Genomic DNA, 23,671 nt, shown 5'->3' with positions numbered 1-23,671 from the left:
AAGTTTAATACATTATATAAGATCAAAATATTTTTTATCAACAAATAATAACAATATATACAAAATTATCATTATTATTATTTTTATATTTATAAAATTTGCTCACATATGAGAAATATTTTTCTTATAGTGAATTATTTTTATTGTCAAGTAATAACATCTACCACGCTTAAAGTTATTGAGATAAAAGTGAACCACATTTGCAAATAAAAACAAGTAAGATAAAAAATTTAAAATGAAACAATAAAAATTAAGAAACAATTATTTTTAAGTTACGAGGATAAATAAAACAACATACTACAGTTCACAGGAGTGAATTGTACCTCTTATTCAAAAAATAAAAAACAATTAAAAAATCATATAAATTTAGTCCAAATTTCAAATAAAAGTTTTTTTAATATATTTTTTGTGTACATAATTTCAAAAGCTTTAGAAAAATACTCACAATGCAGGCTGAAGCAATCTAAAATATTTCTAATAACAGCCTAATAGCCAAATTAGCAAGTACACATCTCACATAGATTATAATATAAATAAAAAACACAAGAACAAAAATTAACATGTTACTACTTTTAGCACACAATAGACCTTATTGGCCAGAGTACTTTATGCCACTCAAAAAAAAAAAATATTATTAATCAATTGAAAGCTTTCAAAATTGACATTAAGGAGATAATTTGAGCAAACAGTGAAGGGAAAGTGGTAACAATATACTGCTACGTGTATACACCCAATATTATTCTGGAAATTTATAAAACTGAATTAAAGACACTAATGTTTGTGACACATAAATTTTAAAGTTTAATTAAATTAATTAGGTTTGACATAATAAATTTTATTAAATTTGAAGTTATTGAGACCTTAAATTAGAAAAAAATACCTTCAAAAATATTTAGTGGTAAAATTCTTACATGAGAATAGAATTGAACCACATAAAATTTGAGTTTCAAGGTACTGACCTCCGGTAACTTCACACATAGCATCAATAGGTGACGTATCTGATGGCACCAGTCCAACATCACGTTCCACCGCAGGTGTCCCAGACAGCCTTAAAACCAGCGAGAACAACCTTTGGTCCCACCGGAAAGGTTCCCTTGTCAATTCACACCCAGGGATTGGAGAGTGCATAGGTAGATTAAACTGTGAAAATAAAAAAAATATGAATAAATGTTTAATATTTAATTGACAAAACTGTCTTTAAACAAAACTTTTAAGGATTGGAGAAGTTTGTCAGGGGGTGTGGTCAGCAAAGAACAACATAAATAAACAAAACCATATTTATTTATTTTATGGCGATATTTCGACCTGAGTTTCAGGTATTCATCAGGGATTATGGCGTAGAAGGTAGGCCTGCAACTATTAAGAACTTTTAAGGCATTCCCTGCCATTTTTTGGAAAAATTCCAAATCATCGAAATAGTTACAATAGAACATAAAAAAATACAGAGGTCCTCAGTCTTTTATCAACTTGATTATTGATCACTCATACAACCATAAGCTCAGAACCTGATTTTCTATCTGTTTCAGGCTAAGAAAATTCAACTACAAATCATTGGAAATTATATATATAAATGATTGACCATATATTTCAAAATATGAAGAAGATGGTCGGCGGTGAGGGCAAAAGGAAACAAAAAATAGTTATCAACTAATTATTTTTCCCATTTTGTAGAGCTTCATCAGTGCCGTTTGAAATTGAAACATTCTAAAATGTTGAAACAGTGTTTCTGTTTACTGTTTGTGATAGTGTTTCGGCATCTTTTAACTCAAACAGCCCTCATCAAGCTCTAAAAGTCTTAATTTTTTTTCCCATTTGACTGCACCCCTGACCACCTTCTTCATATCTTTAGAAATTATTTTACAAACTGGCTCTCCAGCACTATAATGGCAATTCACAGTGAGCTATCAACCTAATTCCAAACGGTTTTTCCCAGCCATATGTTATAACATCTAATCACTCAGACTCCTGGTTCCACAAATTCTAATGACATACAATTGGAAACTATCTGAGAAGTACTCAGCCAGTCTTCTTGATACCACTCGGCTGGATACATAATTTAACTAACCTTCCTACTTCTAAAATGATGAAGCAATAAAGTACAAAGGCAATTACTTTATATGCTAGGTTACAAAAGAATGAAGTTCTATAAGCTTTGATAACAATTTGATTATTGCTTACCACAAAAATCAATGAAGACATTATTATGTGTTTGACATGTCATATGTATATTTGTGTATAAGTCACTATTTTATGAACTGATGGTATTATATGAAGGTACTATTAATATTATATGAACTGATGGTGACAAATTCTGATTTCAGAATTTATGGCAGTAAATCATTTGGGTTCTATCTTGTCAAATTCCGTGACTTTCAGTGTTTTTTTTTTTTGTAAAATTTCAGGTTCAAAAGATTCTCTGATTTTTCAAGGCTTTCCAGGTCTAGTAGACGCCCTTGGATATCTGCCAATCTAACTAACTAGTACTACAGACAATTTTGAAGACGAATCTTAAATTATTCTTTAACATTGTTGAAGTTAGTATTTTCTTTTTGCAATGACAAGGGCTCTGTGAAAAAGATTTACTTAAAGATAATATCAGTGTGTGTTCCAAAACCTAAAAGAACTGATGTAGAAGAAAGTGAACAGTACCTTCTTATGGATTGCCATAATATTCCAATAGATTCAGAAGTTGTGTATGCTATTTGAGCTATTAAAAACCATTCATAAACATAATCCATAGATGATTCTATATTTATTATGGTCAAAATACATAGTCAAAGTGGCTTAAAAAATAATTTTTCAGCAACATTGAGTTACTCCAATAAACCAGGCAAATAGGATTATTAATTATATAACTGATATCACTTGATTTTCATACATATCTCTGTATTAACAGGTAAGCACTTTTTTCAGTACTGATAACCTTACTTGGAAACATATTATAGGAAAAATAGATATAATATTGGAAAGGTGCAGTCAAATACAATTGCAAAATTAAATTTCATACACATAAGTTGCCTTTAATAGATAAAATAATTTTTTTTTTCTCTAAAAAGCATTCATAAATTAATATATTAGCACAAATGCTTACCAATGTTATCAGTAAATATAATTGTGGAATATCTCCACATCTCTTAAAAAAAATTAATAAATTTAAATGCTGTGATTTCTGGTATTTAAACTTATATAATATTATTTCGCTCTGATTGCAAATTGGTGTTGCATTGTTCCACCTCAAATCTAACTTACTATTCAACAAAAAAAAAAAACCATTAATATATACATTTAGCAGCTGGCGAGGTCAATAAAAGATATTAACTGAACCTTACGACCAAGCTGTCCAATATAATAATTTGAGCAAGAATACAAAATGTTTAAGAATCAGGGCTAGGAAGAAATGACAATTAACTCTTAATGAGTCACGTTGGGTTTCGATGACCAGATGCTTACTATCTGAAGAGATTCATACTACTTCCAACAACTTACCAGACATTTAGGTTAGTCATCACGTCAGAACAGTACGATCAATTATTTATTTAAGTTAGTTAATTATGTCCCAACACAACTAGCAATTAAATAAACATCTATTTTTATTACTGCTATAGAATGTTCATCAGGGTAACAAAAATTGCTTAATGTTATAATATTGTTATCAACAACTGTAGAACTTAGACCAATGTTAAAAAAAAAAAAAAAAAAAGGAAAATAAAAAAATACTTTTTTAGATAGCAAAACAAATGCCATCTTTGTACAAGATCATGTGACAATCTATATTGACAAAAATCTTCAGCATGGTATGATACAATATACAAAACTCATCTAGTAATAATATGCACGCAATGGAAGAAGGGAAGATGGCAATAAAGATAACAGGATTGTTCATGTTGGTTGTTAATTTAATTTTAATTCTGTATTTCCTTTTAAGGAAGTTGCTTATATATAATTTTTTTTAAATTATTGAGGTGAAAAAACTTCCAAATAGAATATAAACTATTCTATATTTTTCTTGCACAACGTTTCAAGACATTACCCATACTCATGCACTATTGCATCCAAAAACTGTAACAATTTAGTTATATCTTATCAACAATTTTTATCTATATGTGATATGTGCATATTTAAAATTATTGTAATCACTAGTGAAAGACAATAATTCAAATAAAGTTGTTATATAACAATTTTAAACTATATGTGTATAGATGACATGATTTCAAAACGGAAATTGAAAAATGACAAATATAAGGTAAGTATGATCACAAGATTTTAAATATTCACATATAACACATAGATAAAAATTGTTGGTAAGAATAACTTAATTGTTACAATTTTAGGAAGCAATGGTGCATGAATATGGGATAACGTCCCGAAAAATATAGAATAGTTTATATTCTACTTGGAAGTTTTTTTCACTTCAACAATTTAAAAAATTAATTTTAATTATTTCCTTTTTATTTGTAATGAGGTAACATTTTTTACTGATTTTTACTAGAATAAACTTCCTAATTTATCTCAATCTTTTTTTTAATTAAACAATTTTTTTTTTTAAATTCATAAACTTTGTCAATTTAATTTTTTTATGTCTTCTCAGTGCATGAAATTTTATATTTTTTATGTTTGAATCAAAAACCTGTTTCACTCCAAGTTATAAATCAAATGATGGGTCATTGTCACTATTAACATAATTTTCATCGACATGACTAATTACCAGTAAATGTTTGGAGAGCAAACTAACAACTTCAAACTTGCAGGAATTAAATTTTAAACAATTTACATTAAAAAAATAATTATTGTTTTTAAAGTATAGGAATTAATCTCATAAATTAAAATGAAAAACTTCATATTTCGAGGCAAAATATCCAGTAGAAATAGCAATTTTGTGTACAAATTCAGAGATTAAAGATAAATTTCTTTAAAACAGTAATTATAGAAGATTTTTAATGATAGTTCGGTCATTTAGTTGCAAGTATAAATTAGAATTATTTAAATTTATAAAGTGTTTATATTATATTAATAGATAAAAGGAAGGAATGATTATATTCAAAAGAAAAGAATAAAAAAGAAGTTGCAGACGAAGCTTTATGTAAAGAAATAGTTTATGAATCCTTAAAGATGATAGCATTGTTTGTAGTATATTTGCTATAAAGTATTTGCTATAGAAAGCAGTTCTTCAAAAAATACATTCAAGTTAGTAGTTTAGTACCCAGAATACAGAAAGTAGGCAAGTTAAGAGATATTGAACTTGTAGATTGGAACAGAACAAGGCTACAGATGTTTTCTCATCGGAAAAAGTAAAATAAAACTAACTCAATACTACAAATTAAGAAAAGAGATGAAAGTGAGAACCTAAAGCATGAATCATTTGAAACTATAACTAGTCTTCAATTCTTCTATCAGAGTGTTAGCTGAATGAACGCATACAATTAAGTTCAAATCAATATTTATAAAGGCAGCAATAATGAGGGAAAGAATCTTGAAACAGAAGAGCAAATGAACTATTACCTATTGGTGTTTACAACACATCACCTTTATTGGTAAATCATAAATTATCTCCACTCTAAACCAAAAAAAAACTGCATAATTAGGAAAATATTTAAGAAATAAAAAGCTTTAATAAACCCACAATTTTATAAGGACTTACAATAAAATTTCTATCAACATAAATCAATTCATATGCTTAATTATTTTTGAAGCAATAATTTTTTAAAACAAAAACAACCCTTGGAATAAGACTTGAGTTATACCAGAGTGCTAGATTAAATTAATTTAACCCTTTTCTGAAATTTTCTAAACTCTCCTAGTTAAAGTTGTACTTTTACCTCTTAGTTATTCTTAGAAGTTGTATTTTATCTCTTAGTTCTTGATAGAGTTGTATTTTATTTATTAGTTGTTGAAAAGTTGTATTTTATTGCTTAATTATTGTTAAAGTTTATTTTACCTCTTAGTTCTTGTTAAAATTGCATTTTTATCATATTATAATACCAAAAAAATAAGTAACAAAACATTAAAGAATAGATAACACATTTAAATAAACAATTATGGGACTCCGAATTGGATTTCATTATTTAAAAATATAAATCTAATCAACTATTTCTATTAAAAATACAAGAATATAAACAGTATAAATAATAAATAAACTAGTAAAAAAGAATGTTAATCATTAATTTAAAGAAGAATGACAGTTGAGTCCAATATTAGAGCATTCATTACTACTAAATGCTTGGCTGATTACACTTGTCACAACAAAACAAAAAATGGATGATTAGAAGTTTACAGAAACCGATTACATATCCAACCTAATATTTAACCTACTTAAATTCTTTGTGGGAAAAAAATATGTGTATAAACATAAATACATAATTTTTTTTTTTCGTAATAAGTAAGCCAAACAGTTATTACCTCTTCTTGGACTCCAGTTGCATTAGACAATTTCCCTCCATCTGTTATTACTACAATAACTGATGGCTCCAGAAAGAACGGGCACCTCCCTTGCCCATACGTATCAATTCCCGTCTGCATTCTATTGATATTAAGAACATCGAAGGCATGCTTTAATGCAGCGCCCATCATAGTCATTCCTTGGCACTGTAAGTTCTTGAGCTCATTCATAAATGTACCGAGATTTTCTTTCCACCCAGCCTAAAGAGAAATAAATTAATATAGAAATGTCATATATGAGACATAAATATAGCTGATCAAAGTTCTACTAATCTCTACTCACCTTGATATTATGAGGTGGATCTTCAAATGTTAATAGCATATACCTATCACCTCTACTTTCAGGAGATCTTTGCCTTACCTAAACGTTTTAAAACATAAATAAGTACAAACTGATAAGAGTAACAATCAAAATAAATAATAGGGTTATGAGCCAAAGAAGCATCAGGTGAGTGTATTAATTAGTATAATCCTAAACCAACGAAAATATTAAAAATCGGCCCAAGATTTTTAAATCAGTCCTACCTTGACGAACGTTTCAACTGCGCCCTTGGCCACATCCAGCAGCGTTGGGCGTCCACCTAAATATGCTCTTTGATTCATAGAAGCCGACGTATCAATTAAAAATACTATAATCGTCATTATTAAGTACATATACAATCCCTAAACTTAAAACGAATTATTAAACAGGATTAAGCATGTAATCATGTAGTTTCCAAAAGGAAGGCGACCATTATTACTATGCAACCATCACATAGTTGCACACGAAGGTACCCTTACGGGTAACAATTGACGAATGATCAGGAAAGTTTTAGCCAGCCCCAAATGAGCATGTCTCCCAGTCACTCCAACATAACAAAAATATCACTTGCTAACTTTTAACTGAACAAAATACTTTTTCATTTGCAAAATAAATTTTAAAATAACTATTTAAAAATATATGAGGCTTTAAAAAAATACTTTTGGCAATTTAATTTTAGAACTTTAATATTATAATATAGCATAGGCAGTGGTACAACAAAGAAAACCTCATTACAACCTTCTAGGAGGTTTGGATTTCAAATTTTAAATAAAAATTGTTATCAGAAATCTTTCGCCTGTAATTTAGTCATTTATACTGATTAATTGATAATTGGTATGTTTTCAATATATGAATAGATCTTCATTTACTCTTTATTTTATTTTTAATGAATTGTTTTTGATGAAAATAATGTTTTAATATTATTATAATAGAATTATTCAATGAGTTTCTGATGTCATTCATGTTTTTAAGCATTATTTTTTACATTTATTATGTCCTAATAGTTAAAGAACTTCAATGACTTAATAGGATTTAATTAAACAAACAAATTTTGAAATTTCGTTGCTGTTACCCCTACAATTATTGAGTACAATGAAAGTTTTGTGGATTTAAGAAATAAAGCACTTTTTTTTTTAATCAGTATTATGGTTGTTAGTTGTTTTTTTTAATATAAGATGTAAAATCTAAATATAACATACCAGTTCTGTTTTCAGTTACATTATCCTGATAATTTTCACTATTACCATAACCATCAAATATTGTATTTGGTTTTATGTTAGTAACTTTTTATAAATACTTATTTCATTGTCGTTGTTGGACTTTTTTAAATTAATTTTTTTTTTCTATTACTTTCCCGATTTAAAATCAGACTTATTTTTTTCAGAAAATGACTAATCCTTTCAAGAAGTTAAAGACTGAGAGTTCAGGAGATTCAGGGTTCGAGGAATTCTTAAAAGGAATTGAAAATGAAAGGATTCAGGTTGTGTCAGACAAAAAGAGTTGTAAAATTTAATATCTCATTTATGTAATATGCTCTAACTCTCAGTTTTCAGCCCCTCTCCTGCAAAATTTTTTCAACCACCTTATCCTAGTCCTGCATCTTTATCTTCCCCTTGTTAGATAACACATCCTAAATTAATATACTTATGGTTCTGTGCCATTCTTCTAGATTGTTTTCTGCTTGACCTTGTAGTTTCTGTTATATTGTAATATATTTAGAAAGTATTAAAATTTCTTGATATTTTGTATTGATTATATTTATATTGAGGAAAGTAGTTTTTTGGAATAGCTTCCCTATTTTTCATAATGTTCTCTTTTCCTTCCGTTAAAAAATAATTTTTGGTATATTTATAGGCATATATCTTTTTATTTAAATCTTTTCCCTTATTATTTACCCTACTTATTTTAAACCATGCTGATAAAAATTTATTAAATAACTAATGGAATAGAATAATGTTTTTATCAACAAAATTGTTTGTGTATTAATATACTAATGAAAAAGTTTATTATATTAACTTTTATTTTTTAAATTATTATATATTTATTTGTTGACAACAATTATACTATGGTGTACTGTACTCTCAGAAACACTAATAAGAAACTGAATTTATTTTGCTTCTGAAGGTATGGAGATTTGGATAAAAAAAATTTTATTTGCACAGTATTAAGATTTTTGTAAAATTACTTTTTTCTTTATTATAATTCAATTTTCTTTTTATTTAAGAATGGAAAATCGGTTGAGCATTTTGGTTACAATAAAAACAGAATCAGATTTTTTTCTAAAAGCAAAGAAATACCTTCTTGGTCAAAAGGAATTTTGTACTGGATGACTAGAGAAGAAAGGATTCAAGGTTGAAATATTTCACTTTCATGGAATTTATTATTTTATTTTATGAATTTTGCACTTTCAAAACCATTACTTGGAATATTCGCCTACCCGGACCTATGTCAAGGGTTTGGCTCTAATTTATTATTATTTTTTGCAACTGTCAAAAAGAAATAAATCATAACTTTAATATTATCAACATATTTTTTAGATAATTGGTCTCTGCTTTATGCACAGAAAGTTGCTCTCAAGCATAAATTACCTTTACATATCTGCTTCTATTTGCGGAGAACATTCATGAATGCACCTATTCGCCATTTTAAATTCCTTTTAAAAGGTATATTTTTAACAACTATGATTTTATTATATATTTTTATGAAAATTAATCCTATATTAAAATAGTATGTGTATATGTATAAAATTTTATTCATATTGTGAATATATTAATGTTCCTAGTATAAATTTTTATTAAGCTTTTGTGCATTGCATGATGCAATCTATCTTTATTCCTACAATTACCCATCTTTATATTTATGGAATATCTTATACGCATTTGAATTGTACCACAGTTTTTGAAAAAAAAAAAAAAGTTAAAATGTTCATTAAGATAAATGTGGCTGCTCAACTGTACTTGTACAGTATACCAACAATATATTATAATATGGGTAATATTAAAAAATAGATAATTTTGATTGCTAAGTTATTAATTTCATTTGTAACAGATAGCCCTTGAGCTACTAAGTTACTATTTGCTTGTCACTTTATTTTAACTTACCCACCTCTTATGTTCAGTGCATACTCGTTCTTACAGACTGTTCTATGAATTTTACCCCATTTATAGATCAGTCCATATGAACGAGTATTATGTATCATAACTTTATGATGGCAGTTTGTTATTTAAAAATGTTTGATGAAATTAATAAATCTTTAAGAGGTGTAAAGATTATAACTTTTTCAGTTCTTCCTTAATGAAAATTATCTTATTCTTTAATGCCAATGGAGATATATTAATGTAAACCAGGTTATTGATTGTCAAAAATATCTATCTGGAATACAGGATATTTATATATGTAGGATGTTTATAGATAGGGTAAAAGTTATTGGATTTCCATTATTCTGTCATTTTTTTTTTTTTATAATTTATGTATTGATGTTTACAACTCTATTAAAAATATATGCAAGAAGTAAATGTGATGTGAGTTATAAAATTTTCTAATGACTGATTCGTTCCGTTTAGTGCAGTTGGGCAGTTTTTAAATTTCATTTCATCTCAATTTTTATTCCAATAATAAAATGAAACGGTATCAATTCCCGTTTTGAACATTGTTCTAAATGAAACAAATGTAATTTAAATTATCAATAATGTATTAAATAATAAGGAACCATAAATAAGAAATGCTTTCAAGGTTTTGCCTTCTCCAATTGCCTATCAATGATGAAACTAATGGTGTAATTTTTATTGAAACTTGCAATATATACAAAAAGAGTGAATATGTATCAAAATTAAACTGTTTTTACAGTAAGTATCAAGTTGGCACTTAACATTAAACTTTACTTGAAATACAACTAGTTTATTTTAATTATTTACTTTTTTGCATTTACATTTCTTTTTTTTTCACTATACTTGGGAGGGGGTGGAGGGAATGTTCTTTAAGGAAGGAAAAAGTCAGGTAATCAAACAGACAGACTCTTGTTGACATCCTGAAAATATTGATTATTAAAGGTATAATTCATTTTTAATGAAAAAGTATATACATGTTTCATGGTTTAAGATATTATTTATATTTTCAGGACCTTTCTGTTTTCTTGTTTACTTCTATCATAAACTTTATTTTTATTTAAATACTAACCATTATTTTTTTTAAAGCAGAAAAACACATCATTAAAGCTAGGGATTTCCTAAATGCATCTGTGGTATTATGTTTACAAATGATCTCTCAATTCATTACTAATGAAAAATGTGATTTTAAATTTTTAGGATTAGAAGAAACGTCAAAGGAAAGTAAAAAATTGAATATTCCATTTCACATGTTTATATCTGATGAAGGAGAAAACAAAGTTCTAGATTTTATATTAGAAAATAAATTTGGATATGTTGTGATTGATTTCAGTCCTCTAAGAATTGCTCGAACTTGGGCTGAAAATCTTAAAAAGACATTGCCCGATGATGTTCCTCTAGTACAGGTTGTAATGTTTTTTTTTTTTGTTTTTTTTAACAATAATTTTCTTAAACATTTTATTTAATGTTAATTGTTCTGTGTTAATGAAGGTTGATGGCCATAATATTGTCCCGTGCTGGGTAGCATCTGATAAGCTCGAGTACGGAGCTAGAACTATAAGAAACAAATTAAAGAATAAATTTACTGAATTTTTGACACCATTTCCAACTGTTACGGATCACCCATACCCTGGAGAACTAAAAGCAAAAGTAAATTGATTTCTTTTTTCCCTTCCATAGTAACCCTTCAGAAGGGTTGTGTATTTGTATATCTTATAAATTCCATACTATAAATAGCCATATTACCTACGTAATAGTGATTTAGTTAACTTTAATTTGAGCAATAATGCTAAAGTATAAAAGAACAATATGTAAAAGAAAAAAATAACAATAAAAGATTCACAATAAAAGTGTAAGAGAGGTAACTAAGCAAGTCAAAATCAATTGGCAATTAAAATTTTATTAATAGAAGAGAAGAAAAATAGTATCTGAACCACCACAAACTTAAGGTCAGATTCGATGATTGAGTGTGTTGTTTTCTTCTCTGTTGTTCCACGTTCTTTCAATTTGATAGTGTTCCTGTTTTCATACAATTGAACTCATTTTATGATTGCCTGATAGCAAGATAGAGCTTCATTATAAAAACTGTTTGTATTAATACATTCTAGATATTTTAACTACAATAAGTTTTCGTCCCATAGTGGTTAGCTTGAGATAATTATCAAATAAAAAACAGAGTGTGTGTAGTAAATTATTTCATCTAAGTAATTTGTTTTCTTTTCAGGAAATTGATTGGGGAGCTGCTGAAGCTTCTTTGGAAGTAGACAGAACCATAGAGGAAGTCAGCTGGGCAAAACCAGGTTATTTAAATGGAATGAAGATGCTTCATGAATTTTGCCAAAAGCGCCTTAGCAAGTTTGCCCAGAAAAGAAATGATCCTTTGGGAAATGCTTTGAGCAATCTTTCACCATGGTTCCATTTTGGTTAGTTCTCTTATTTCATGATATGCCAAAACTTATAAATAGCTTAATTATATTCTCAGTTATTATATTTGATGCTAAAGCTTACATTTATATGCTTTATTTCATATTATTATATATATTTTTTTTTAAATTCTGTTTATAAGATATTGACCAAAATCATGAATAGATTTAAAATTAAAATAAATTATTAATGCTGGTAGAAAAGATCTGAAACATACAGGAAAATTATGAAGAAGATGGTCGAGGGTGTGGTATAATTTGAAATAATGCTGTCAATCATTTATATACATATTGGAATCCTCTCTTTGAGTAAATAGTTATTTTTTTTATATAAATGAGTGTATATTACATATTTAGTATGTTTTTATTTTTTATGAATCAACGTTAAATGTCATTTCAGTATTGTTTATATATGTTATTGAACCAAAAAGCATTTTGTTCAGTCAAGTATGGAGTGGAAAAGATTGTTAGAAAAGCCAAGATGGCGGCACAAGTCCGAAGTCCATTGAATCGTGGCCATGTTGAGCAGATTCAAATATTTTAAAAACTTTATTTAACTTCCCATCATAATTGCAGTTACAGTAAATTTAAGAAAAAATAGAATTTAAGAATAAGTATTAAAGAAAATTATTCATAAAGGAAATCATAAGGAAAAACTCAAAACCGTAGTAATACAATCTATGTTGCGAACAAACACCTATAGAAGGGGAAGAAAGAAAGCTTGGTTTTTGGATCACTTGTGTTTTAGACGCCGATGGGAGGACATATCTTGGATGCAGAAGGTCCTGAGCATTCTTGGTCTACTCTCACTGAAATCTTGAAAAAGAAGACATCAAAGGAAAATCCAAGAAGAATAAGATACTTCTTTGTTTGGATCGCCAAGAGTTTTTGTTGGTGTGTGTTGAAAACTATTGACAGTGTTAGTTTGTAAAATAGAAGTCATCAAAAACCATCAGTCATCATAGGAGAGCATTTAAATAAGTATAATTGTAAAAGTGTTATTAAAGATAAGTGTTCTGATTGCCTTGAAAAACACGCCCTTAGATTAAGAGTCTATTATGTTATAAAATTTAAATAAAATTCTCCTATCTGTTTAATATTAAAGCTTCTATTTTGAACCTAATCTATACTTAAGGTATGAGAATAAGTAAAAACTATCATTTTTCCTTTTATTTATTTTTAAATATTACAATACACACATATATATAAATAAAATATGGTACATGAAAATGATTTGATAATACAATTATTACTTATTTATTTTGCCTTTACATTAGTAGTTCAGTTAAAGTTATTTAACGAACTGTAAAAAATTGGAGAAAAATCTGTTACTCCATACTCAATATTATTTCTGAAAGTATGAAAAGTAAAAAAAAAATTTTTGTTTATTTATTTTTATAATAAAAATTTAGATATTTATAATCTTTAAATTTCTTTCTTGAGACTGGCAATTTTTTACTAAAATCAACAACACTATCCAAATTATAGTCTCAAAACATTTATTTCATTCACATGTCCAACGTTTCGGCCAATTCGGCCATCTTCAGGGACAATCTATTACAAAAGTTTCCATTATTTGTATGATCCTACAATCAATTCATTTATTTAACATCACTATTCATAATTTACCTTACCTTAATTTACTCAGAGACATATCATTTAACCCTTTTAAAAACTCCATACAGGCCATTCTGCCCAGGTCAAAATATTTACATCTATGAACAACATTAAAATCATTAGGTAACCTTATTTTTTGTTAATCAGTATCTCTCATATTTGTTTAATTACCTAATATGTCAAAAATACAATAAACACCTAATAAGTCAAAAACATAAAAACATTTAAAAGGGTTAAATGATATGTCTCTGAGTAAATTAAGGTAAGGTAAATTATGAATAGTGATGTTAAATAAATGAATTGATTGTAGGATCATACAAATAATGGAAACTTTTGTAATAGATTGTCCCTGAAGATGGCCGAATTGGCCGAAACGTTGGACATGTGAATGAAATAAATGTTTTGAGACTATAATTTGGATAGTGTTGTTGATTTTAGTAAAAAATTTAGATGTTTTTTTTATATATTGTTGTTTAACCATTTTGTGTTAAGAAGATAATATTATGTTTTCCTTATTCCCGCTTTTGAAAATTCTTCAAAATATCATCTATGAATGTTAAAAATAAAGTAATTAACGATATTCATGGAATTCAAGTATTGTTTATCATAAATAGAACTTAAGAAATATACAAACTACATAGTTTTTTTTTAATTTATGAATACTTGACCTATTTGTTAATTTTTTCCACGTCCGTAATAAATTATTTTAATGTTTATTGATTTACCTTAAGCTTTTGTTTATCTTATAATAAAAGTTAATTTACATCATTACTTATCCAAAGTTTTTTATTAGGTCAAATATCTGTTCAACGCTGCATCCTTGTTGTAGAATCTTTCAAATCAAAATATAAAGAAAGTGTAGAATCTTTCTGTGAAGAAGCGATAATCAGAAGAGAATTATCCGACAATTTTTGTTATTATAATCCTAATTATGATAATATAAATGGAGCTTACGATTGGGCTCGGAAGACTTTAGAGGAACATAGGTACTAAAAAAAAAATTCCTAAGGTGCTGGAAATTAATAATTTAACTTTTATGAGGTATTTTATATTATTTAGAATTATATTAACATATGAAAAGGACAATATGTAATTCATATAAACATTTTAATGTTTATATTCTGTCTAAGACTAAAATTACATGTTTCAATACTTCCATATATACAAAAATATCTCTACACATTATAGAACTTTAAATTACAGTTTTATTTATTCTTAAGTCCTATCTATTTAAATTATTTTTTGTTTGGATAAGAAATGGAAAAATGTTATAGTTCCTAAAAAAAGGATTATTCTATGTTTATAAACATCTTGTGGGAAAAAGTGATGGAAAAAAAAATTAAAATCCTCCATTAAAAAATACTTTATTTATTATTTTAGGAAAGACAAAAGGGAATGGTTGTATACCCAAGAGGAGTTGGAGAAAAGTTTAACGCATGATGACCTTTGGAACTCGACACAGATTCAACTTGTGAAAGAAGGAAAGATACATGGCTTTTTGCGAATGTATTGGGCTAAAAAAATATTAGAATGGACAGAATCTCCTGAAAAAGCTTTAGAAATTGCCATTTACTTAAATGATAAATACAGTTTAGATGGTAGGGATCCAAATGGATTTGTTGGTAAGTAAAATAAATTTATTATTCATAAAAAAAATATTTAAATGAAATAACTCCAAATTACAAAATTTAAATTCATTTGTTAAACTATGAATAAGATTTTTTTTTTAAATATTTAAATTTATGAACATTAAAAATTTATTGTGGAATTACTTACCAGCAATGCTTCTTGTGGCACATCTGACAAAAAAAAAAATCTTTATTATATATTTTGTTTTACGTAATCTATATATTATACTGTAAGCTCTGCTTACTTTTTAACAATTTTAATGACTTTGGGAAAGAATGCTGGGTGATCTCAGTAGAGAAAGTAACTCTAGCTTATGGAAGATAGATAGGCCTAATGAAGGCAGCTCCATAGTGTCAGGAAGGCACATCATGGTCTTCCAGGCTGAAGTGTTTGCAATTAATGTCTGTGCCCAGAACCTAAAAAAAGAGAGTACGAGGAATAGGCTTATCACGATTTTTACTGACATTCAGGCCATCTATGTGCTGGGTAATTATATAACCCATCCCAAATTGGTGCAAGAATGTAAGACTAACCCGAACTCTCTTTCCTTAGCCAGCAAGGTGCGGGTTGAATGGTTGCCTGGATACACACGGGCATTAAAGTCAGTGAGAGAACGGACTGCTTCGCCAGAAAGGGATCTGAGTATGTTCCCGTTACACCCTATCCCATATATGGTGTTAGCCACAGTACACATTTGCCAGGTTAAAAAAAACAACTTCAGTTTATGGTACTATCTTAGTAATATGTCTTATTCTAAATAAAATACAATTTTTTTGTTTATTAGATGTGCCGCTATTCAAGCAAAGCAGGGATATGTTCTTTTTATGTATTAAATCGTTTAAAAAAATTCTGTTTTGATATTTTCAGGATGCATGTGGTCAATTTGTGGCATACATGATCAAGGTTGGAAAGAGAGGCCAGTTTTTGGTAAAATACGTTACATGAACTATAAAGGATGCGAGAGGAAGTTCAATGTATCTGCATTTGTTGCAAGATATGGAGGAAAAGTCCATAAGAAAAAAAAATGAAATATCAAGTTGTAGCTTTAGTGCTTATATTTTACACCACCATCACTATTTGTTTGTTGTTTTGTTACTATTTTAATTTATTCTTCTTTTATACACCATAATTTTAATTTAAAGTATTTTGTTAACAAAGTATTAAAAACTGTAAGATTTATTTTATTGGTGATTTTGTCTCTCTTTTATGTGCATAGTTACATTAATGTTTTAATTTATTTATTCTGGATTTTCTTTTTAGGAAGTCTGGTAAGTCAATTTCAATTAATTTTTTGAGGTTAAAACTTCCAATTTGAATGTATTTTATTATAAATTAACATAATGTTGCACAACGTTTCGGGACTATTGTCCCATATTCATGCACTTTAATAAACCTCATAATTTGTCAAACTTTTAATTTCGCTATGGAAACCATAGTTATTATTTACATAGCTGTTTTCAACATAGAAAACAGTGTAAAACAAAATAATGACGTGATTTCCATAGTGAAATTAAAAGTATGACAAATTATGAGGTTTATTAAAGTACATAAATATGGGACAATAGTCCCGAAACGTGCAATAATATGATAATATAGAATAAAATATATTCATATTTTGGAAGTTTTTATCCTCAAAAAATTTATTGAAATTAATTTATTTATGTTTTATATTTTTTAACTGTAATTAAACTCTTTTATTAAGATTATTAAAATCTGTGATTTTTTTTTCTTAATTTTCTTTCTCTTTTATGTACATTTTATTTATATATTTTTTGATCCATAAGTTAAGAAACACGTGTATTTAATTTTAAAATTAACAATTACTTATAAGATAGCTTGTTCTATACTATATTTATAAAGTTTATCAAAATATTTTACTTACTAATATTCATAAACATATTTTTGTATGTATGCAACTTGTTCATTTATAGCTGAGAATGAAATTATTTTTCTGTTCAGAATAAGAATAATTTTACATGTTTCTTTTATTTTTACTTCTCTTAATAGAATTCAACAATTGGTTCATTTGTAAAAAAAATAAAATTAATCAAAAGAATTTAATTAAAGAAATGGTAAGGGGTGCGGTAAAAAAAAATAAAAAAAATATTTTTCAACTATTTACTTACCAACATTTTGCTCCATTTTGTAGAGCTTCAAAAGGGCTAAAAGATACAACAACTAAACAATTAAAAATACTTATTTAGACATTGTAGGATAATAAGATACAAAAAGTAAACTATGGTAGGTTTAAAAATCATGTAAATATAAGTGAAATGAAAATTATATAAAAATGAACAAAAAGAAGAAATAAAAATAGTTACAGTTTAAAATAGACAATGATGATTATATATTTTAAAAAATACAAAAACTATTAGGTTTAAAATGAACAGGATATATATTTTTATGTTTTATTACATCTCCTAATAGTTTACGTATTTTTTTTTTATATACGTACTTATTGCCTACTTTATACTATAACTATTTTTATTTCTCCTTTTTGTTCATTTTTATATTTTCTTTTCTCTTATATTTACATAATTTACCATACCTTAGTTTAATTATGTTATCTTATTATCCTACTATGCCAAAATATTTTTAGTTGTTTTTTGTATATTTTTTAGCCCTGATGATGCTCTACAAAGTTGAGCAAAACATTAGCAAATAAACAGTTATTTAACTGTTTGACCTTATTTTTTTGTCTTTATTATTATTTTTGACCTTACCCCTGACCATTTCCTTCATACCTTGAAAATTATGGTTGAGAAATAATATGAAAGAATTTATGTGTGACTGATCACCTCATTACAGCTACTACCATCATATCTTACCTCTTGCTAAAAGCCTTTATGTCTGTCAAGTGCCAGGCTGGCAGCTCACATACAATTATTAGGATTATTAAGCAGTAGTATTAGTATCAAATTAAAGAGCTTCATAACACTGTCATTATTATTATATAGTATTACACACTGTAGCCTATTTGTAATATAATGGCTTCAAAATTTCTAGTACTGATTTCAAAATGTTTGAATGAGATTAACATTAGCTTTTTTTTTAACCTATTTGAAATTTTTATACAATTAACATAAAATGAGGCAAAATTGGAACAGATGGGGTGAAAATATTCCAACATGGAACTTTCCAAATCCATTCTCTTAAGTAGGTTTATATTGAAGTTATTAGTTTTATCCTTGTACCATGGGGAAGAGGTATTTTGTCTCAAATTAACAATTTTCATCACACTCCTCTGATACAATCTTTGTTACTTTCTCAATTGTTTAAAATAATTCATTGTTAAATTCACTTGGTGAGGTGATATATTGCTATCCATTTTTGGTTATTATTTTTTTAGATTAAGAAATTGTTGATTCTGCTCTACTATAATAGAACTATTGAAAAAATTCTTTTATTTATTTTGATATATTTTTAAAAAGAAACTAATAAATACCCATGGGAGAGCAGGAAAAAAAAGTTAAGAATCAAAGAAAATTTATTTGTGTATAATTCAATAAGTTTATTTTTTATGATAAATTTTGTTATGGTTTCTCGATAGTGAATCATCAAAATTGCACCATGAGCAAGATACAGATGACTCCTGTCATACTCGACTATCTTTTATGTTACTACTACCATTTAAACCTAAAAATGGGTTATTAAGATGGGCTGGAGCTTAATACATTAGGTGAAATTATAAGTAACTTCCAATGCAGCTAAGTAGAATCTATTGTTTGTATCTACCTGCTTTGAGTTACCATCACAAGCTTTTGTTTTCACAATATAGAGGAGGCTTTTTTTAGTCTTTTGTCAGCTGTTTTGTGTGTCAATTTAGGTAAAAGTGTTTTTTTTAACCTCTGATATGGAGGGTTTTTTTAATAGAAAAATCATCAATTTAAGAGCAAGTCAGGCAGAATATCTAAGACCTCTCCCAGTCCCAACTAACCACTTTTACAAGGAATTGATAAACTGCCAGGAAGATGGGATAAAGTTATGGATAATAGTGGTCAATACATGATAAATTAATATAATTTTGTTTTTTAATGAGAGTAAAATAATTGTCTGACAAAAAACGGAAGTTAAAGTTCATCAAAGATGAGTTTGCATCTGAGTAAGGGGAGGAGCGTGATGCATAGTGACAAATGTTCTCCCACTTACCCACTACTCTCTTCTCTACTAGGTCTGTTCCATCAACCACTTCTGAATGTACGAGCAAACCTAAAGTAAGTACGTGTTTTCTCTCCCTGATCTTATACTGCGCAGGCTTCATACAGTTCTGGATAGTCAAAAGTGGTTGTTGGAACATACCTACTCCTTGACTTTTTTTATAATTATCCCAATATTATTAGTTTACCATATCAAGTAAACTGAGTAGAGGGAAAACAGCTCAAACTAAAAACGTAATTACGAAGTATTTAAACTCATGGAAACAGAAGCTGGGAGTGGTCCAATCCATGTTTCCTCTTAATATAAAAAACCGCTGATTACTGTATTTATCATAATCCCATTCTAGGACCAAATACACTGCATTTTAAAACATTAAAATTAAGAAAATTGTTGCACTGTTTCACTGCAAATTTATACATAAAATTAAGAAAGTGGTGATAGTTTAACTCAGCTCTCCCAAAAAAGGCGGGAACAATTACTTCTTGACCAGACTGTACAAACCTTTTAAACATGAATTACCCGCCCACTCAACAGGGGAATTTCCCCTCTAGAGGGAATGGACGTAAGCACGTATTACTAAAGGAACAAGAAAAAGTTCCTATTTGAAAACAATTAAAACAGATACTGGAGGAAACAGTCTAATTAAGTTGACCCAATAAATACAGGAGAATGTTCGGACTTATATCCAAAGAGCAGATTAAGAATTAAATGTCAAACCTCAGAATTATACCTATGGGAAAATTAGGACATGGAAATATGGGATCATTAGACGTAATTTGTCAATTAAGAAATTTTATATCCCCCCTCAAATAATTGTAGTGACATCCTATATTTGTATATACAATATATGTTAATGTGTATATAAGTTCTTTTTTTGTAACATTAAAATGTATATTACCTATTAAGTAAATATCAAATAAATGCTTCATTTGTAGAGTTTCTGGTTATAGATTCCAATGATTGCTTTAAATATATAATATCGAATATTTTTATTTTGTAATAACTGTAATATTGTTATTTTGTAAAATGTATTCTGATATTAAATATTTAATACTGAAGATTGTCTGACAGTAGAGTTTCATATAGGAAAAGGTATAAGATTCCGAGAGTAATATCGGTCATAAACATCAAAAGTATTAAATGTCGATATTATTTCATTTAATTATATTATTTTAGTCCATATATATTTATTTAAAATGTATTATGACTTTTTGGAAGATACTACGTTCTTAAAACAAGTAGAACCAGCATTGTCAATATATTTTCCTGCAAAGTAAAACAAGAATCAATAAGGAAGTCCTAGTCAAAGATAAAGGATGACCTAAAGAAACTAATAACCTCCCGTATCCGAAATTTAATAGAGGGGAGAGGGGGGTGTTCCAAGTACCTACCCTATCCTGAACAGGTTGGTGTTACCAAGTTCCGGACTGCTTCTTAGTAGGAGGGGAGAAGGATCTAGGGTGGAGTTCCCTAGCAAACTTATCTTGGTTGCACTATAAAATAACTGGACCCTAATAGACTCAGCCAGGTGATTTGGATGACTAGTAACAGCTTTATGTTATTTTGAAAACTTGAAGAGTATTGAGTTAAAGATTAAAGGGATATTTAAGTTCTTGATGCAGACTCTTAATAGAATTCAAATTGGAGTGATTCACATATAAATGGACATAGAACTAAGTAGAGATATTACTTAATTTACAAATATTTTCAGATCCCGAAGTATAAAAAACATCTGTTGTCATTTTATAATTTCCTAGTTTTATGGACCTCTATTTTTTTAAAAATTTATATCGACAAAACCTGCTTCTTACAATGAAATATTTTGTATATATCGATAATAACGTTTTTGAATGAGTCAGATATTTGTTACTATTTTTCAAAATAAAATACTTTTCATTGATAAACACTTGTTTCCATACTACATTATCAATTGGTGAATGGCCAGCATACCAAGGTAAATTTAAAAAACACTGGTAGCAATTTTAGCCGTTATTACAAAATAAGCTATGACATTACATTTGAAAGTCAGCTGATTTATTTTGAAGAAAAACTAATCATTCCCACTGCTTACAGTAAACAACTCCTCAAACATACTCAGTGCTTCTGAAAGCCAAAGAGTCAAGAAATTTTCTTACTGCTCTTGCATTATGTTAGATGTAAATAATGTTGTAAACACGTGTAATGCATGAGTACTAGAAATTCCAAAGATCTAAAACTAAAGTCACAAAATTCCACCTAATGGAATTTCATAATATGCATTTTTCACCTTTTACGGTTAGTCCTCATTATCACACAAGTAATGGCCTCGCTGAAAGGCAGTTGGTGTGGTGAAACTTAGTGAAAAAATGTTGCTATGAGAAAGATGATCTAAACTTGTATTTGCTAAATTACCAGAATTACCTCTTCTTCTCAATTCCTTTATTATAGGATCCCTAGAACTAAACTTCCAATTGATGTGGTCATCATTTAATTCCAGTTATAATGATTGATCCTAAAATTTATTATGAGGATAGTCTGGAAGTTTACTATAACTGACATAGTATAAAACCTGATGGATTTGTAATGAGTGAGCAGGTACTATTCTAGGACAAATTTGGTAAATTATGGTTGTTAAAATCCAAAAGTTTAGTTGTTTTTTTTTTACTTTCCAATTTTTTTTTTAAATTTTGTTAACTATAAGTTTATTATTATTTTTTAAGTTTTAGTTATTTTGTATTTTAAATTTGTTATGCAAATCATGAACAATTAGAGGTTTGTTGTGTGGCATATATAAATACTTCGTTGTGGCGACACATCTACAACATTTCTGACTGCAGTAGGATTAGTGCCAGAATACAGGCTGATAGGTCAGTCAGTCTCGCTCTCACCTACGGCACCGTCTCACTGTTTGCTTTTTTTTTGGGCACTACCTCTCAAGTGACCCTCACCCATCGTCAAAGTATATGTTCTGCAATGCTAACAGGAGAATATCTAGGAGGAAAAACAAAAATTGGAGACTTCAACTTTGTGCAGAGGAATTTATTTATCGAGCAATACAGTTGAACTCAGCCAATAATATGCAACTAGAGATTCAGCATTGAATTATGGCAGTCATTAGTTGTTCCTTTGGGCCAGGACCCCTATAGTACTAATATAGAAGACCCTAATCAGAACAGTTCTTGCATTTTAGTTGGAGTGCTGGAAGCTGGCAAAGACTTTAGAACCATCTCTATTGAAATTTTAAAGAAAGATCATGGAAACCATGTATGACAACAGTAATGGAGCATTAAATAAATTATTAAATTAAAGGAAAATGCTGAACTAATGAATCTCTATAATGACTATGATGTCGTATATTTAATGAAGCCCAGACACCTGAGATAGGCAGGTTATATTGCTTGTAGGAATAATAATGGAGTTCCAGAAATTGCTCAGAAAGTAAAAGATTTTAGAACCTTTTACAAAAGTTGGAAGACTGCGCCTGTGCTGGATTATTAACAAATAAATACAAACAAGTTCCTATGAAAGAAAATCTAGGATAAATTTATATATAATCTTTACACTTTCTTGAGAATGGTTATTATTGTTTAAATAAAATAAATTTTAGTCTCAAAACAATTTATATTTCTTTATAAGTCCAATGTTTCGGCCATCCTCAAGGACAATCTTAAATAAAATGATATTTGTGCCAGAGGTCTAAGGTTTAGAACGCTCGGCTATCGTGAGGGGGTGTAAAAAAGAAAACATTGGTTTGGTACTTTAGTCCTAATATGTCACGTTGCTGAACCAGTAATGTCACTAGCTCCTTGTCAATACCTTTAATTTACAAGAGTAAATAAGGACAGTTACATTACGAAAATCAAACTCCAACCAACAAACCCTGCGTACCCCCATATATTTCACCCTCGTTGCTTGAGGAGATATGAAATGAATCCTTCACGGAACGCTCCATTAGGCATAAGACAGAGAGAAATCATAAGAGAAATTTATGGCATGCCTACAAACCAAGCTGATTCTATCTATAG

General features: G+C 28.2%; 2 protein-coding genes across 8 annotated transcripts in view; one reads left to right on the top strand and one right to left on the bottom strand.

Annotated features, from left to right (window-relative positions):
* IntS6 (integrator complex subunit 6) overlaps window positions 1–7,230 on the bottom strand; it is a 45,307-nt gene extending 38,077 nt beyond the window's left edge. For all 6 annotated transcript variants that reach the window (XM_067051273.1, XM_067051275.1, XM_014417414.2 and 3 more), the window contains exons 1-4: window positions 6,961–7,230; window positions 6,719–6,796; window positions 6,397–6,636; window positions 960–1,140 (exon numbers count right to left, since the gene is read on the bottom strand). In XM_067051273.1, coding sequence (XP_066907374.1) covers window positions 960–1,140; window positions 6,397–6,636; window positions 6,719–6,796; window positions 6,961–7,089 — 628 coding nt within the window. In that variant the 5' untranslated portion in view covers window positions 7,090–7,230. The remainder of the gene's footprint in view (window positions 1–959; window positions 1,141–6,396; window positions 6,637–6,718; window positions 6,797–6,960) is intronic.
* A 227-nt stretch (window positions 7,231–7,457) lies between these two features.
* Window positions 7,458–18,299, top strand: LOC106678747 (deoxyribodipyrimidine photo-lyase). Of its 2 annotated transcripts, XM_014417482.3 has the most exons (10): window positions 7,458–7,570; window positions 8,121–8,216; window positions 8,961–9,087; window positions 9,274–9,399; window positions 11,041–11,246; window positions 11,332–11,490; window positions 12,065–12,263; window positions 14,674–14,866; window positions 15,261–15,502; window positions 16,377–18,299. In XM_014417482.3, the coding sequence occupies exons 2-10, from the start codon at window positions 8,124–8,126 to the stop codon at window positions 16,535–16,537; spliced, it is 1,506 nt and encodes a 501-aa protein (XP_014272968.1). In that variant the 5' UTR covers window positions 7,458–7,570; window positions 8,121–8,123; the 3' UTR covers window positions 16,538–18,299. The 2 variants fall into 2 exon arrangements, with proteins under 2 accessions (XP_014272968.1, XP_066907367.1); XM_067051266.1 differs by lacking the exons at window positions 7,458–7,570; window positions 8,121–8,216 and adding an exon at window positions 8,239–8,261.
* The last annotated feature ends 5,372 nt before the right edge of the window (window positions 18,300–23,671 follow it).

Source organism: Halyomorpha halys, unplaced genomic scaffold, assembly GCF_000696795.3.
Source record: "Halyomorpha halys isolate HHAL.00 unplaced genomic scaffold, Hhal_1.1 Scaffold157.1, whole genome shotgun sequence".
Lineage (NCBI taxonomy): Eukaryota > Metazoa > Arthropoda > Insecta > Hemiptera > Pentatomidae > Halyomorpha > Halyomorpha halys.
The sequence above is the reverse complement of the archived record's forward strand: the minus strand, read 5'-3'. Positions and strand labels throughout refer to the sequence as shown.